At 34.9% G+C, this 18255-nt stretch overlaps 1 protein-coding gene across 2 annotated transcripts; it reads right to left on the bottom strand.

Annotated features, from left to right (window-relative positions):
• Positions 1–1229: 1229 nt before the first annotated feature.
• LOC120078508 (DCN1-like protein 2) lies at positions 1230–6124 on the bottom strand. 2 transcript variants are annotated; one of them, XM_039032778.1, is made up of 11 exons: positions 5964–6124; positions 5432–5493; positions 4172–4308; positions 3982–4040; positions 3820–3843; positions 3221–3303; positions 3055–3119; positions 2887–2936; positions 2651–2752; positions 2113–2172; positions 1230–1709 (listed from the first exon to the last, which is right to left on the bottom strand). In XM_039032778.1, exons 1-11 carry the CDS (start codon positions 5964–5966, stop codon positions 1575–1577), a joined length of 780 nt encoding a protein of 259 aa, XP_038888706.1. In that variant the 5' UTR covers positions 5967–6124; the 3' UTR covers positions 1230–1574. The 2 variants fall into 2 exon arrangements, with proteins under 2 accessions (XP_038888706.1, XP_038888708.1); XM_039032780.1 differs by having other exon boundaries at positions 1674–1798.
• Between the last annotated feature and the right edge of the window lie 12131 nt (positions 6125–18255).

The following is an 18255-nucleotide window of genomic DNA, read 5'->3' as shown; positions in this document are numbered from 1 at the left end:
ATTTATATTTGAACTTTTTTGTCTCTATTAAATTTCTCTATCTAAATTTCTCCTGTGCCTACATTTTCTCTTTAAATTTTTTTTTTTAACTCCACATCTCTTATCTCTATATAACATTCTCTGCCTCTCAATTTTTTTTCAATCTTAAAATGTAATATTTTCTTAGTAATTTGATGATTCTAAAACTACCTTTGAAAACTAACATTAGTTATTTAAAAATATTTTTAATCAAATCTAAATCATTTATATAAATATGAAACCAAATATTAACAAGATTTATCATAATTTTACAAAACTAGTTATAATTAAATAATTTAGCTCAAAACACCTATTCTAAAAGTCAAATCCTAAACACACCCTTAAGTCATCTAACATCACATTTAGTTTTAAATACAAGATAATTACAAAATGTAAAACCAAACATAAAAATGATTGTATAAAAAATAGGATAATTATTTTAAATAGTAAAATTACTGAAAATACTGACATTGATAGATATCGATAGACTACTATAGATACCTATCACAATCTATTGTAATTTATCAGTGAAATTTTACTATATTTATAAAGTTAAAACTCATTTTATTTTATTTTAAAATAGCCCTAAAAGTTAACTTTTAAAAATCATTTGCTAATATATCCCTTTAGTTAATATCACTACTTCTAAAAGCACTCCAATACATGTCCTTAATCTAGCAATAATTGACTTACATTTCTCCTTAAAGTGGAAGGTTTAATTTCTTATTCCACAAATATACTAATGCACATATACATGTATAATATATATGCATCTTACAGACTTGTTTTTAAAGAAAAATTAATATAGCAAATTGTGTTAGAAATTCAATGATTCAATTTGTTTTTCGAAAAATTAAAATGGGTCAAACATCATATAATATAAAGTTCAACAGAATTCAAACCGTAATTAACATAACTTTCTTCTTTAAAAATTGAAGGTTCGATCTTCACCCTAACAATTGTACCAAAAAAAATTGTCTAGCCTAATATTTAACTAGTAACTACAAATAACATTGTGATACAGAAATATATTCAAACACATTGAAAATAATTTTAAATTAGGATTAAGATCTCTACCAAAAACATTAAAATGGCAACCCATGATCCGAGGCACTGTGTAAATATTGGCATCTCATGACCTGAAACAAAGTGGCGACCAATACTTTGGTTGTTTGTAACGTTGGACAAGCATGGAATAATAGTGTCTTGAGTTGAGATCCATCCCAGTATATGGACGCATATTGAATAAAAATTCTTCCAGTAAATTTTCCATGCAGCAAGGTATAGGTATACCGTGGATGCGTAGAAATAAAACACAAGGGAAGAGAGTTTGTTCACTTCACAGTATTATTACTATAAAATTCCACTTTCCCACTCAATAATATAGATGATATACCAAATCCAACAACAAATAAAATGTCTTCACTCGGATGTCAGTCGCTCACCCTTCTTCCCCCTTATATCTTACTTCCCCCCAATGAATTCATTCAACCAGAGGGTATTCAAATCACACCAAGATAAATATTGAATGATCCAAAACCAGTTGCAGTAGCATATCACCTTATCTGACTCAAATCATTCGCCTGATTACTCTGGATTATGCCATTCTCGTTCAGGTATTCAACAAATTCATCGATGAGGTATGGCCAAGCACCTTCGGCATCGTAATTTGATAGTGTAGGCTCCACAGTCTACCAATCGAGACAAGGAAGAGGGAATTAGCAGCATCAACAACAAGCATCACAGTGACAAATTGTCAGTGCCCACTGGTGCTTCACACCTATTTGATAATATGAGATTTCATCTCAAAACCAATTAGCAATAAGAGGAGTAACCCATCTATATTTTATAAGGGGTGAGATCCCTTGGTTTTTTTAAGGTTGGATTCTCAACATACCGCCTCAAGATGATGCCTCTTTTAGATTCATCATTCTTAATCGGATCACAATTTCTTTTTATTGGACTGAAAACACGTTTACGTTTGGGCTATAAAGCCCATCCCCAGGAAAAAAATAATAATAATAGAGATTTGAATTTTTTTTAATAACAATATTTTAAGGCATTTAAACCTTCTGTTTAAATTATCATTCTTACCCTTGCAAACTCCAGAAGTTGAGACCATGTGTCCCTAGAAATAGCTTTATTATGCCGTGCCTGAATCAAGAAAGATCAAAATATAAATAGATCAAATAAATTATTAAGAATGTATCATCATTCATTAGAAAACAGAACAAGCAACTCGAACTTGGAACTTGCAACAGACAATTCAAGTTCTAAAGCCTTTTTCTTGGTTGAGTGGAGAAGTATAGACCTTCCATCTCTACAGCAACAATGTGTAATTTCCCCACATTCCTCAGCAGAAACCAAACAAGAAAACTACTGGCTAACTTTTGTGCAGGAAAGATCCTTCCTGTAACACATTCTACAAAACTGTTCAAGATGGATCGCTACGGGATAAAATATCTAGAGTGTTTTGTCCTTTGCATCCACAAGATAAATAAGCTCCTCGAGTCAAATGCTAGTGTCTAATAAAAAAAATCTTTGTTACAGACATCATACCCCAACAAAGGAAGCTTTGCCCCACACATTACAGAAGTTTGGTCATTTTCAGACAGCAGATTAGGAACATTACCTGCAAGAACTGACACCAGTGGTCGACCAGGAGCCACTGCTTTTCAGCAAATAGTAATTGCCACATTCCAATTGCAGTGTCCAATGCTAAAGATTTTTGCCCCTAAAACACATATACCCACTTTAGAAGTCCATGCCTTAGGCTGACATTATGCTGCTATCCAACACACATGCCATTGAGATGGAAAACAGCTGTAAATAGATCCTCCAGGGAATATTCAAGCCAAGAACAAGTACCTTTTCTTTTGCCCAACCAAATGCGAAGTTGTAAATCTCACGGAACTTTTCTGGAGAGACATAAAATCAACATAACAAATCGAGACAATGTCACACAGCATTCTTGTTGCCAATATAAGCAGGATAACATAAGTTACAACATGATATAGACAACATAAGAATACATACGATCATCTTTCAACTCAGAGCGCATATATGGTATCCTTTCTCGAAACCTCTCCAGAGAATCTATCCTGCCATCATAATTGAACATTAAAATTATGACAAGAATTATTTTGATCCCATGCATGTTATTCTTGTCTGAAAGAATATATGACTGCAAACAATTAGTTACCCTAGTGCTTGTAATCCACCTATAAACTCCTGTTTGGAAAACTCACACATTGTGTTTGCCTTCATATGCCAAGAAACAACCAACTGCAGGTAATTGCGACAATATATTAAAAAAAACACACAAAAGCAAAAACCTCTTAATCAGAAGACACAAAATCAGTATTTAAACTGAGATTCTTGAATTAGGTGAAAATATCAACTACTTCCAAACCTCTCAAATAAATAATCCTATGATTGTTCTACCAAATATACAGTCAGAGTTAATGATAACGTGAAATTGAAATAATCAGCTTCTTTTAACAAGGGTGAAGGAAGCACTTAAAGGGACCCTGAACTTGAGGTTATTTATGTCAATGTCTCTACCTAGCTACTAAATTATAAGATGGAGAATATGAATATTGCTATCCCATCTCAAATATCTTCTCCAAGATGAAGCATGACGAGTAATCTTTTCAGGATGACTCTCTATAGTTTAGCCCCCAATAAAAGGAATGCATGCATGGAATCTAGATAACTCTAGAATGAGAAAGATAGCATAAAGTATTCATTTATTTTATATATGAATGCCCTGCGTAGAAAAATTATTTTTGAAAGGCATACCATAACAATATCTTGAGGATCCACCTGCAACAAAATGTAATTCACGTCAATTCAATAGGTAGACGTAGAAAAATAGAACTGCGTGGTTAAAACTAAGTAGTAAAATTTATAGCCATCAACCATCAAGCACATCAAAAATAGTTGGACACGTAAATCAACTACCTGAAGATCATCGCAAAGGAGTGAGATACCATCAGCCAATATCATATCAACATATGGATCTGCCCATTTTAGATAAGAAACTTTGTTACTTTCATGCTCATAGAAAATCACAAACTTTGTCACCATGGTTTCACTAATCTTTACAAGTTTACAGAAAGAAAAGTACTGATATAATGAATATAAAGCTTGCCTTTATATCTGTTATAAAGCTCTTCCAAATGTCTAGAGTCGGTGAATGCTTTAATTTGGGGTTGACTGTAAAATACATCAAAAGCTCCTTCAAGATGCCAATCACTAGCCTTCAAGGCCTGATGAGCAACCTTTTCACTGCATGATCAATAAAATATCTAAATCCATGAAAATATGAGACAACCAGAATTCATTATTCATGCTTCTTAGCCTTAATATGAAGAAGGCTACAACACGAGATCAATTTATCAGTTCTACTCCCTACTTTTCATCATTGATGCAAAATAAATAAAATAAAAGAAACAAAAAAAACACACATACACACACACAACAACAACAACAAACAACAAACAACCACCACAGCAAAAAAGGAAAAAACCCTAAATCTTTTGAATAAGAAGTAAAGGGGCACCACTAAAATGATGAGCCATGAAAACTCAAAAGAAAACTGAAATAATGAACTCTAATCCAAAGCATACAAGTCAACCATCCTCGTCCTTTTCTCTAGACGTATGAAGAAAAATTTCATCAAGAAAAAACTAAACATTTCCCAAGGTTGTCGATTGTTAAGCGATTGGATATTCGCTCATGAGGCTTTACATGTCATAGATCTTTCTGTACACTCTCCCTCTAACCTATTTCTTCTTCACTCTGGTATTCTTAATTCTTTTCTTAAAATGCTCGAATAGGCTCTTGCCTTTAATAGTTGCAACTTTTTATTTCAAATCAATTTGAGATCATCTTTTGTAGGCAAATGGGAGACGGTTTGGAATAACAAAAAAAAAATTATTTTATATGAGATATACAAGGAGGCAGTTCAAAAAACAAACAGAAAAATAACAACACATAGTATAGGTATACAACGTCGTGTATACTCTATAATGTCTTAATGAGTATCAACTAAGCCCTACAGTGTTTGGTGGTCAAAACATGAAATTGAGATATAATTCAAATCCCAAGAAACTAAAAAGATCAAATTCTCATTCAACGTGAATTTTAATTCTTCTGGAGAGGATGAAAACAAATACTTTATACAAGATTCCGCGTCTACCTCTGCAGCCTCTACATCTTACTTAAGTGCATGTCAGTCGATGTTATTTGATATGACTGATTTATTAGATTATTCTCTTTTCACACATAAGGTTAGTCTTCCTTAGACAAACTGACAAAGTGAAGCAAATGCACACGACCAGTATCTCGATGCCATAAATTTTAGTAATTAGCTTAAAATAAAGTTTAAAAAAATAGTCCAACAACGTACCTTGTACCAGTTATAGCCATAAATTGATGGAGTTTATCTCGGTGTCCTCTGCTTAATTTATGCTGCCGACAAAAAATACAATAAAATTATATTATAGAGTGGTGTTTACATGTCTCGGGTGCATTACGGTATGCACAAAAATCCACACAGATGACTGAGCATGTCAACAAAAAAGTTAATCATACAGCAGTTACTTAAAAACAGTATAGAAGATAGTTACTCCGTACATCAACCCGCAATCGCAACCAGTAAAACAAGCAATCACAAGATAAAATCTTAATCTGAAATTTCATGCAACCAAGGAAATAATAATTCATCAGAATTCCCTGGTTTTACACAAAGATAAAGTGCAGAGTGTTTCGTTTCACAAATAGGATAGCGAAAACAATGCAGTTAACATAAATCCTGCCTCAGAAACAAAAGCGGGAAAAGAATTCAACGACAAAAACCTTGCGCGATGAGAAAAACCAAGGGATGAGGGAAGGGGCATAGTAATTGAATCAACAATAACTGAGAAGAAGAAAACACTGACCATTTTTACAAGCTTAGCGCAGAGAAACGGTAATCGGAGGGTAGACTGAAGGCCGAGGATGGTTTCTCCGAGTCCGGAGAACGTCGAGAGAGAATTCTAGGGTTGTTCCTGGAAGCTCTATTTCTCTCTCTGTGAGAAGATAGTGCAGTGAGTTCGATTCTGTTTTTGTATTACTTTTTAAATTAAAATCCAAAAATTAAAATGCATTTATTTCCAACTGCATAGTTGGGTTGTAAATTAATGTACACCTAGGCAAAATGGTAGATGCCGAATAAGGATTACATTAATCGTGTTTACTAAATATTGGATTGGAATAAAAAAATAAATAAATAACATAAGTGGAGGGGAGAAACGAACCTCTAATTTCATTGTATATAATCCAAATACTATGTCAATTGTATTCAATTGCTAAAGGAACCTATTGCGAATCTATATATTTTTACGAAAAATCTTCTTAGTAGGGAGGCATATTCCATCTCTTAACTAGATTTAAATAACCGTTTAAAGAAATTATTAGCTTTTTAAATAGGTAATTATTGAATGATTAAGTGATGTAATAAATATCCTGACAACTGTTTAGAAATTTATAAATATTAGTTTGATACTACGTACGTTTCATGTGTTGTTTAGAGTTTTAAAAGATAACTTATTAACAAAACTTAATAATATAAGTTTATCTTATGGATAAGAAGTTTTGTTTTTAAATAAGCCATGAAAAAAATTATAAAATATTAGAAGATATGTCATGTGAGAAGAAATAATAATTTGTTTATATTAACTATTATAACAAAACAATATATTAATTATATATAAAAAAAAATAATATATAAACTAAAATATTTTGTGCTATTCTTTTTTGAAAAATTTGTACTAATCACCGATTAGTAAAAAAAAAAATCTATTTTGATTGCGATAATTTGATTATTTTCTTAATTTTAAAGTTTAATCTAAAAAATATTATTTTCTTTAAAAAAAAAAAAAAAAAATTAGTGCATGCTTAGTCAAGAACTTAGTCAAAAGAATGTATTTGTTATTTTGATTTGAAGATTTAGTTAACTTCTTAATTTCAAACTTTAATTTTAACCAAAATATTTCAATCTAAAAATTTTTTTTATTTATTTAGATTGTTTGATTATAAATATATTTGTTTAGATCCATGATAATTCATGATTTATTCTCTTAAATTCAAATTTTAATTTAAATAATAACTATAATAATAATAAATATTGTAACTAAGTTAGAATTTTAATTATTTTGATTTGGATGATTTGGTCCTCCTTTAAATTTCAAACTTTAATTTAAATAAAATAGTGAAAAATTATTATTTTGCAAATTTGCAAAGGTTCTCCCTAATTTCAAACTTTATTTGAAACCAACATATCTTAGAGTTAAAGTCAATAAGCCTACCATTTTGGGAGTTGACTAAATAGGAAGTTGGGAACAGTGGTACTTGAGAAAATAGGTAATTACAAAGGTAAAACGTGAAGGAATTGAGTTTCCAATGCAGAAGCGAGTGATCACTTGTGTCAATGAAATAATGAATTTAATTTTGGAAAACATAAAAGCAGAGAAGTACAAAACAGAGTGATAAACATTATACAACCTTAGCATGCTTTCTAGTAAAATTATAAAGAGGAAATGGAAGGAGAAACACTTACCTTTGAGAACTTTTCTTTGCGTTTTTCCTCTCACATTGATCATGAACACTTCTCCTCCTTTCGAACACGTCAACCACGAATACAACAGGAAAGTTGCAACACTTGGACACCACCACAAAAGTTTTCTCACTATTCTGAAGGTGAGAATCAAAAGTAGAGGAGTGGTGTGAAATAGGTGTCGTTAATTCTATCCTACCCAAAATAAATAAAATTTATAATACTCTAACCACAACTAGAATTAACACATAGTAATAGTAGAGTAAGAGGTCGATCCCAAAAGTGAAGGGAATCGGAATCTGATTTCCATGAGCAGCGGAACAAGACTATTCCAAATTACAATCATGAATGAACATATATTTATAGTCGAATACAAAAACAAGCGGTTATGCAAATCATACAGAGAAATTACAGCATGAATACACTCAAATGAATAGAGATCAAACTCTACACACATATGAAAATGTGTTTCCATGCTCCGTTGCGCACGAACACTCGAACAACAACGACCTCGAATGCCTTGATTCTAATTGACCGCACCATAGCACCGAACACCGCACGAACACTTCGTGTTCGTCCTCAACGATCTTCTCAGTCACGATCTCCCTTGCAAACACGAACGATCTCCACAGCACCACGAACGGCCTCCAGAAAACCTCGACGGTGCCGCAGTTGAGTCTGACACCCACCAACAACGGCGACCTTGGTATTCTCTATAGAGAATCCATGAGGTGGGCTCTGTTCGGACTTGGTATGAGGCAGACGAACGAGGAAACAACGATAAGCATACACGATTGGCAAGTGGAGAGAAGGCGGAGACCTATCGTATAGGTCGATGCCCATCGTTTAGATAAAGCTATGTGATCGTCTAGTAAAAGCTATGCGATCGTTTAGCTCGGTCTGTCGCCTGCGATCGTCTAGCAAAAAAGCTATGCGATCGTTTTAGCTCGATCTGTCGCCTACAAACACTACACGATCTTTTACCTTGGGCCAGCGATCGTCTAGCAAAACTATGCGATCGTTTTTAGCTCGCACCGCACGATCGTTTAGCTCGCCAGCCGTTGTTTAGTAAATTCGTATTTACTTGACGACTTTCGTGAGTTTCTTTGCACAGAGAGAAAAACTCAAAAAAACTTTTTCAAACTTTTGTAAAAAAAACTCTTTTTCAAAATAGAAAACCACTTTTTCTTTTAAACTCACGGTTACCATGATTCAATAACCACCCACTACTTTGGTTATTTAAAAGAAAAAAATTAAGAATTTATCTAATAATTAATATATATAAACATAAATGATAACCAACTTATCATACTATATTTATAACCTATAGTTTTAATATTTCATTTTTATGAAACATATAAACCATAGTTTCTTTTTCTATTCCATGGTACTTAATGTAAATCTCATTAGATCAATCCTCCACTAGATGTTATCTTATACATCATACCGATTATATCATATATAATCAAAATACCTATTGTCAATTTGAATATTTCAAATCAAACACCAAGAACTGGTCCTCAAAAGAATCCAAGCTACCAAAGGGGACCTCATAGACCGGTAGCTCCGAAGCTCCAACGGTTATGTAAATAACTACTAAACTCTTTAGTCACGGGATCACCATCCGTTAACTGCCACTCCACTAAAGACCAACAGCTGAACTCTCCCTACTACAGATGTATTATGTGCCCATCATAACCAATTAGCAGTACGACAACCCTTCACAGATCGCTCGTAAGTGTAGTTGGGCCAATAACTATTATGCCCCTGTAATTACATCTATCTCCTTAAGTACCACTGATCTTCTAATGAACATAAGTCATAGTCCTACTATGATTGAGTCTTCTCTCCAAAAGAGAAGTTGTGGCCACTATGTTCAAGCTTTGGAATCAGCCCTTAAGGGAGTAATCTCTCTACTTATCCCTGCTTCGAGAAAGAAGTGAATTTCATCTTGTGGATTGAGTTCCCAGCTCCCGGATCAAACAAGTCCCCAAAAAGGTAGGAATGTTGAGTTGGCAATTTGGCCACTCTCACCCATACTAATCAAAGGACCGCTCTCAAAGGCAGGAGTTCCCAAAACACTCAAGATTGAGGTCGTGTCACCTATGGTCATTTAGGTGAGATGCAAGTCTCTAGTATCAACAACGTTATATACAGAGTCTAATCATCTCGTGGTCTAGGTCTTATACAAACTCTTTGTATAGGACACCCCCACTCCACGTCTCCACATAAATGGTCAGGATCTACCATCTGTAGTAGTTTACAACACTTGCAAACCTCTATAAAGTGGGTCGTATCCGTAATGTCACCAGGATCAGGTATCCCACCTTAATCCTTATACTACGGACCGATTTAGGTTATCACTTAAGGCATGATCTACTTGTATATCATATGTACATGCTTAAGTTCACATAAGATAACCAAGGAGCTTTGTTTATTGGATATGAGTAAATGCCAAAATTAAATAACATTTATTTTATTCATTGAACAATGTGTATCTTTACAAAACAACGAGACTCTGGGAGAATTAGGACACCAATCCTAACAATCTCCCACTTGTTCTAATTACTTGTGAGACTAATGTACAATATAATATAAAAATGTACAATATACAATAAACTAGGGCATACCCTAGTATCATCTCTCATTTGCCCTAGACAAGATGTCGCATGTCCCGCAGATCCAGACTCTCCAAGTGACCCTCGAACACTTTAGCCGTGAGTGCCTTTGTAAAGGGATTAGCAACGTTGTGCTCCGATACGATATGTTTGACTATCACATCACTGCGACGCACAATCTCCCTGATCAGGTGATATTCTGTTCTATGTGCTTACCTCGACGATGACTCCGAGGCTCCTTCGAATTTGCCACAGCCCCGTTGTTATCACAATAAAGAGTGATAGACAAATCTATATTTTGAACAACTTCCAAATCTATAAGGAACTTCCTCAGCCAAACAACCTCTTTAGTTGCTTCACAAGCCGCTACGTATTCGACATCCATAGGGGAGTCTGCGATGCATCCTTGCTTGATGCTTCGCCAAACTACAGCCCCTTCATTCAGAGTAAACACTGACCCCAATGTCGATTTGCGAGAATCTCAATCAGTTTGAAAGTCAGAGTCTGTGTATCCTGTAAGGATCAGGTCCTTATCTCCATACACAAGCATGTAGTCCCTCGTTCTTCGAAGATACTTGAGAATCGTCTTAATCACCGTTCAGTGATCAAATCCTAGATTGGACTGATACAGACTAACAATCCCTACTGCATAGCAAATGTCGGGTCTAGTACACAACATTGCATACATCAGCTTCCTACAACAGAAGCATAGGGAATCCATCTCATCTCCTCAACCTCTTGAGGTGTCTTAGGACATTGATCCTTAGACAGAACTATTCCATGCCTAAAAGGTAACAAACCCCTCTTAGAATCCTGCATCCTATACCTGATCAACATTTGATCAATGTACAATGCCTGAGATAGGGCCAATCGTTTGTTCTTACGATCCTGAATGATTTGGATCTCGAGAACATACTGTGCGTCACCCAAATATTTCATTTGGAACTGGGCAGCTAGCCAACTCTTAATGTTAGTCAGATATTCTATATCATTCTCAATGAGTAGGATATCATCCACATACAATACCAGGAAAGCTACTGAGTTGTTGATGATCTTCTTGTAAACACAAGGCTCATCAACGTTCTGGTCAAAGCCAAACGACTTGACAACAGTGTCAAATCTGATGTTCCAAGATCGAGATGCTTGTTTCAGCCCATAAATAGACCTATTAAACTTGTAAACTCTTTGCTCTTGATCTAGAACTATGATGGTTGAATCATATAGATGGTCTCCTCAAGATTACCATACAGAAAGGCAGTTTTGACGTCCATTTGCCATATTTCATAATCATAAAATGTGGCTATGAACAGGAGAATCCTGATAGACTTTAGCATGACAATAGGTGAGAAAGTTTCCTCATAATCAACTCCTTTAACCTAGGTATAACCCTTTGTCACGAGTCTAGCCTTAAAGGTACCTTTCTATCTACACCTCTCTTTCGATTATAGATCCACTTACACCCAATAGGTCTCACCCCATCAGGTGGATCAACAAGCTCCCAGACATTATTGAAGTATATAGACTCCATTTCCTGGTTTATGGCCTTAACCCATTGATCTTTGTCAACATCCTCCATGGCTTTCTTAAAAGACAATGGATCCTCGACCTCATCATTCGTAATGACGTGTTGGGCTTCAGTCAAACCCATGTAGCGATCCAGTGGGTTTATAACCCTCCCACTACGACGAGGCAGTCTCAATTCTTGAGCTGGTTGACTAGACGTCCCGACCTCAACAACTCTTGTTGATCTATCGGTCTGTTCAACAACTCTTGTTGAACCCTCAGCAGTCTCAGTCTCACTTGAGATCTCACGTAAAACGAGCTTACTTCGTGGCTTATGATCCCTCATGTGATCTTCTTCTAAGAAGATAGTATTAGTGGAAACAAACACGTTGTTCTCACTTAGATTATAGAAGTATCCTCCTCTCGTTTCCTTGGAATAGCCCACAAAGAGGCAAACCTTCGAACGCGGTTCCAACTTCTTTGGGTTAGTCATTAGCACATGTGCCGGACAGCCCCAAATCCTGACGTGGCGTAAACTACCTTTACGGCCTCTCCATAACTCAAAACATGTTTCAGAAACACTTTTCGAAGGAATGTTGTTTAGGATACAACATGCAGTCTGCACTGCATAACCCCAAAACAAGTCTGGAAGATGAGCATAACTCATCATAGACCGAACCATGTCTAACAAGGTCCTGTTTCTCTTTTCTAATACACCATTCAGCTGGGTTGTACCAGGGGCCGAGAGTTGGGACGCAGTCCCATGTTCTATCATATAGTTCTGGAATTGGAGGTCCATATACTCTCTACCATGATTAGATCATAGTGTTTTTATCTTTTTACCTAACAAGTTTTCAACTTCAGCTTTATACTCCTTGAGTTTGTCAAGGGCTTCAGACTTACGTTGCATTAGGAAGAGATACCCAGACCTTGAATAATCATCTATGAAAGAGATGAAGTATTCATACCCACCTCGATCTCTAACATTCATCGGACCATAGAGGTCTGAATGTACAAGCTCCAAGGCTTCCCTGGCTCTGTAACCTTTTCCAGTAAAAGGTCGTTTGGTCATCTTGCCTTCGAGACATGATTCACATATCGGCAAGGAGTTTTCTTCTAAACTCTTTAGAAGTCCACTTTTCACCAACTTCTCAATCCTATTGAGGTTGATGTGACCTAACCTTAGATGCCAAAGATGGGCGTTTTCCTTTAGAGAAACCTTTGGTCTTTTAGTTGTTGTTGTCATACTGAACATTTCAGTGTTAAACAAGGCTTTTATGACTAACGACCTTAGTACATATAAGTTATTTTCCATTGAACCATAACCAATCTCCATTCCATTCTTGAAAATAAACACTTTATTCTCAGAAAAGGAGACGACATAGACTTGTTCAATGAGACAAGAAACTGATATTAAGTGCCTCTTAATATGAGGAACTACAAAAACATTATCCAGTAATAGATAACGTTTCTTGTCAATAAATAACTTCAGCCTGCCTACAGCAATAGCTGAAACAACCTCACCAGTACCGACTCGAAGAGTCATCTCTCCCTGTGGTAACGTTTGCTAGGAATTGAATCCTTGGTAAGAGAAACTGACATGGTTGGTAGCACCTGAATCAAGGATCTAGGCAGAATTATCATTCTCTACCAGACATGTCTCCAAGACCAATAAATCGTATTTACTGTCTTGTCTCCTCTTTTGGAGAATAGTGGGATGAAGGTCGTTTGCCATGAAATTCGTTTCACCTGATTCTTTCCACTTTAAGTAATTGGTCATTTTTAAAAACTTTAAACGGAAATACTAACGAGTTGCTAAAAAGAAAAACACATTGACCTACGTTAGGTTTTAAGCAAATACCCGTTGTAAAACAAAACAACATCCAATAAGGTTTTAGCAAAACTAACATGAACCCTGTGTGACATCTAGTTTCGCAATGACGCTTCAAAGGTTTAGGACAAAAGTCGCCGAAGAAGGTAAGTTATCCCTCCTTTGAATTGAGAAGATCTCAACCAGTCATTAATACCAGAACAACTCTTGTTCCTATAACGACAAGCCATCATTGATTTGGCCAAAAGATCATTAACTTACTTAACAATCTCCCGTAACTGTGATATGCCATTTTAAGCCCTAGAGGTCCGTCCCAAAAGGCCAATCTGAAGGGAAAAAATACAATTAGGGCAAAACCTATAGTCCCAAAACCTAAACCTAAAGTTACTCTTGGGAAAACCTAAAGTCACCTTGATATTGATCAACTGCACAAAACCCATCCGAAGGGGGCCGCTTCCAGGGCGACACTAGGGCGTATAGAATGATCTCACGGTGTGAACCAATGACAGAGACCTTAGGACGTGTTGACACACACCCTTCACCCACTTACTATAAATACTCTCTTCGTCCACCTTGATATTGACTCATGCAAACACCATCTTAAAGGGGATGCATCCTGGCATCTCGGGGCCAAGCATGAATCTCACGGTGTGAACATACAGGGAGAAACATGAGTGGAATCATAGACATATCTGATATGCCTCTTCCTTCCACTGAGTATTTTATAACCTAGGGTTTAGCTTACTTAGAGAAAACATAGCTAAGGATTTTAACTAAGTGACTTTTAGGTTTTCCCAAGAGTAACTTTTACCTTGGATAGTTGAACCGTTAGCTTTAGGGCTTCAATCAAACAAAGTATTTTGATAATAACAAACTCAATTTTTTTTTTGTACTAACATTTTCAGTGTTTCAGAGTCACTATCTTGTAGAGCTCGGAAAGACGATTCCAACACAATTTGAATTGTTCAAATCGGAGTTCAAACGAGAAAGTTATAAGCAAAAGAAGATTGGAGAGGAAATCCAACATGGCAGTGACACGTGGCACCTTGCTGATGTGGCATCCGACGTGGTGGCTGACGTGGCACACAAACGGGCAATATTGATGACGTGGCAAATGATGTGACGCTCCAACCAGTCATTTTTTGCTGACGTGGCGATGACATGGCACATGATGTGGCAGTGACGTGGCGACCGTGGACGAATGAGATAATGACAAATGGCGGTCACCCAGCTTCACGCGCGCGTGCGCCACACGTGCCTACGATTTCTTCATAGAATGCAGTGCGTGACGCTCAATCTCTTCCCTTGTGCGCGTGGTGCTCATATCATCCGACTATTTTTATTTTCATTTTTATTTTCTTATTTTCCTTTAATTTCCTAATCAAATTTTCTCCAAATTCTCACCAAATTTCAGCCTTTTCAAATTTGATTTCCTTCATAAATTTTCATCCTTCAAATCCTTTTTATTCTCCAAATCTCAATAATTCCAATCTTTCAAAATTCCTTTTCAAATCCTTTTTATTCTCCAAATCTCAATAATTCCAATCTTTCAAAATTCCTTTTCAAATCCCCTTTTTCTATTTTTATTCAATCTCCACCCTTCATTTGTAATCATATCCAATGGCCAAAATTTATTTCCCTCGCCTATAAATTCGACTTGATTTTACTCTTCATTGACACACAAAAAAGCTCTCAAGTCTTAAGCTCTCAATTCTCCCTACTCTCAAATTCTTGTCCTGCTTGCTCCTAAATTGGCCTAAAGTTATTTTTGTGAGTTTTTTTTAGTGCTCAACTTATGTATTTAGCCTTCAAGAGGCAATATTGTGAGGTTTTCTTTTAATTTTTGGGAATTGTATTAAGGTGTGGGTACACCTTGGGTTGTGAGAAAAATAAATTGTTTTGATATTGAACTAGTAAAAAGGATCTTGGATTTCTCTTTAGCCTAGGAAAAAGAGGGTCGTGTGTCGGTTTGGTCCTCACCTGTAAGAGGATCACTTAGTGAAATACCCAAGAAGGAGTCGTGGAGAGTGGAGTAGGCAATTTGTCGAACCACTATAATTCTCGGTGTTTTCTCTTCCTCTCTCTCTCTTTTATTCCTTGTTTTCAAATTTTTTGCTTCTTGTCTTAGTTATTTTTTTAATCTTTCCAAATTGCATGATTTACTTTTTAGTGTGTCATTTAAATTTATCCTTGATTAAATTGTCTTTAAATTTGAAGTTATCATAGCTTGCATGATTTAAGTTTTGTCTTGCATAAATTTTCTTAATCAAATTAGTAGGTTAACTTTATTGAGCATTGTTTGAAGATAAAATTATTTAAAAAAAAAATTGGTAGTCAACCCTATTCACCCCCCTCTAGTGTTGCCTTTAGATCCTACAATTGGTATCAGAGCAGGTAGCTCGGTTTTCTTATTTCAAAAAGGTTTTGTATTTTTTTTTTATTTTACATTATGTTTTTTTTAATCTTATTAAATCTGGAATTTTTCTAATTTTTGCAAAAAGTTTGAAAAATTGAGTTTTAAAAGCTGTTTTCATTTTTTTTTTTTTTGAAAATTGGTTATTAAAACTTTTTTTTTCTCTACTTCTTAATCTTTGAAAAATTGGTTATTAAAACTTTTTTTTTCTCTACTTCTTAATCTTTGAAATCTTTTTTATTAAAATCTAAATTTTGGAAAAGTATTTCTCTTTACAAAATTTTTTTAAAAAAAAAAATTATATTCTCTTCCTCTTTCGAAGAACTTAATTGTTTGAGCGTATGGCAACTAACGGGTATGGTGAAGGTCAATCTACCACTAGGCCACACCTTTGTTTGATGGAAATAATTATGCATAGTGGAGAACTAGGATGAGAATTTATTTGATTTCTATTGACTATAATATATGGGAAATTGTTTTTAATGGTCCTTTAATTCCTACTAAGATAGTTGATAATAAAGATATTCCTAAGGAAGAAAAAGAGTTTAATGATGAAGATAAAAAGAAGTTGTCTATTAATGCGAAAGCCATGAACTGTCTGTTTTGTGCTTTATGTCCTGATGAGTTTAATCGAGTCTCTGCATGTAATTTTGCTAAAGAAATTTGGGATATGCTTGAAGTAACTCATGAAGGAACTAATCAAGTTAAAGAGTCAAAGAGTAGCATGTTAGTTCATAATTATGAATTGTTTAAAATAGATGCAAATGAAACTATATCTGAAATGTTTACTAGGTTCACGAATATTGTTAATGCTTTGAAGGAATTAGGAAAATCTTATACCACCTCTGAAAATGTGAGAAATTTTTTTAAATCATTGCCTAAGAGTTGGGAAGCTAAGGTGACGGCGATCCAAGAAGCAAAAGACCTCTCAAAACTTCCACTGGAGAAGCTTGTTGGATCTCTCATGACACATGAGATAATCATGAAGGCCAATGTGGAAGAAGATGTCAAAAAGAAGAAAAGTCTAGCATTAAAGTCCACTCAAGTTCAAGAGGACTCTGAAACTGAAGCTGTACTAAATGATGAGTTCGCTTACTTGACCAAGAAGTTCAAAAAGCATTTTAGGAAAAGGAACTTCTCAAAGAAAGTCAACAATTAAGAAGGCAAAGGAGAAAAGAGCAACAAAGATACAATCATCTGTTATGAATGCAAAAAGTCCAGACACGTGAAGTGGGACTATCCTCAAAGAAAATCCATTTCAAAGAAGAGCAGGAAGGCCATGAAAGCTACTTGGGACGAAAGCGATGAAAGTGAATCTGAAAGAGAGGAAGAAGTAGCAAATTTGTGCGTTATGGCTTTTGGAGATGACTATGACGATGATGAGGTAAATCCTGAAAACCTTACTTTTGATGAGCTCATTGATGCATATGATGAAGTTAAAATTGAATTTGAAAAACTAGGTTGCAAATATATGTCTCTTAGGAAGAAAAATGTTAAATTAGCTCTTGAAAATAATAATTTATTAATTGAGCTAGATAATCTAAACGAGAAAAATGAGACATTAGGAAAAGATCTAGATTTATCTAAATCAAATTTGCATGCTTTAAAAGAAGAGTATAAATTATTAGAAAAAAAATTAAGATATTTCAGCTACACTTTTAAGGTTTACAAATGGGAAAAAGAATTTAGATATCAAGATGGGTAAGCAACAATGTATATTTGATAAAAGTGGCTTAGGTTATAAACCTCACCAAAAACAAAAGAAATTCACAAACTACTTTGTCAAAGAAGGTTCTATTATTTGTCATGCATGTGGAAAACATAGTCATAAAGCTTATGCATGCAATTTAAGAAAAATCAACATTATGAATGAAAAGAGATGGATTCCTAAATTTTTGTTAGCTAACCCCCAAAGACCCAAACAAATTTGGGTACCTAAGGTTACATCTTGAGAATTAATTCTCTCGGGTATGTTTGAGATCCATAAAGAATAAGTGGTACTTGGATAGTGGATGTTCAAAACATATGACTGGGGACCACACAAAATTCACATACCTAGAATAGAAAGATGGAGGATACGTTACCTTCGGTGACAATAAAAAGGGTTAAGATTGTTGGCAAGGTAATATTAGTAACGATTCGAATTCTTATTGAAAAATGTTTTGGTGATTGATGGTTTAAAGCATGATTTATTAAGTATTAGTCAATTATGTGATTAAAGGATATAGAGTAATTTTTTTAGTGATAAAAAATTGTACAATAAAAAATGCAT

Source organism: Benincasa hispida, chromosome 5 (assembly GCF_009727055.1).
Source record: "Benincasa hispida cultivar B227 chromosome 5, ASM972705v1, whole genome shotgun sequence".
NCBI lineage: Eukaryota > Viridiplantae > Streptophyta > Magnoliopsida > Cucurbitales > Cucurbitaceae > Benincasa > Benincasa hispida.
The sequence above is the reverse complement of the archived record's forward strand: the minus strand, read 5'-3'. Positions and strand labels throughout refer to the sequence as shown.

Excerpts from the sequence above, each read along its gene's own strand:
- LOC120078508 (XM_039032778.1), bottom strand. Across the intron at positions 4,309-5,431 it reads ATGGCTATAACTGGTACAAG|TGAAAAGGTTGCTCATCAGG; the intron begins GTACGTTGTTGG and ends TTGATCATGCAG. Across the intron at positions 2,937-3,054 it reads CTCTGAGTTGAAAGATGATC|AAAAGTTCCGTGAGATTTAC; the intron begins GTATGTATTCTT and ends ATGTCTCTCCAG.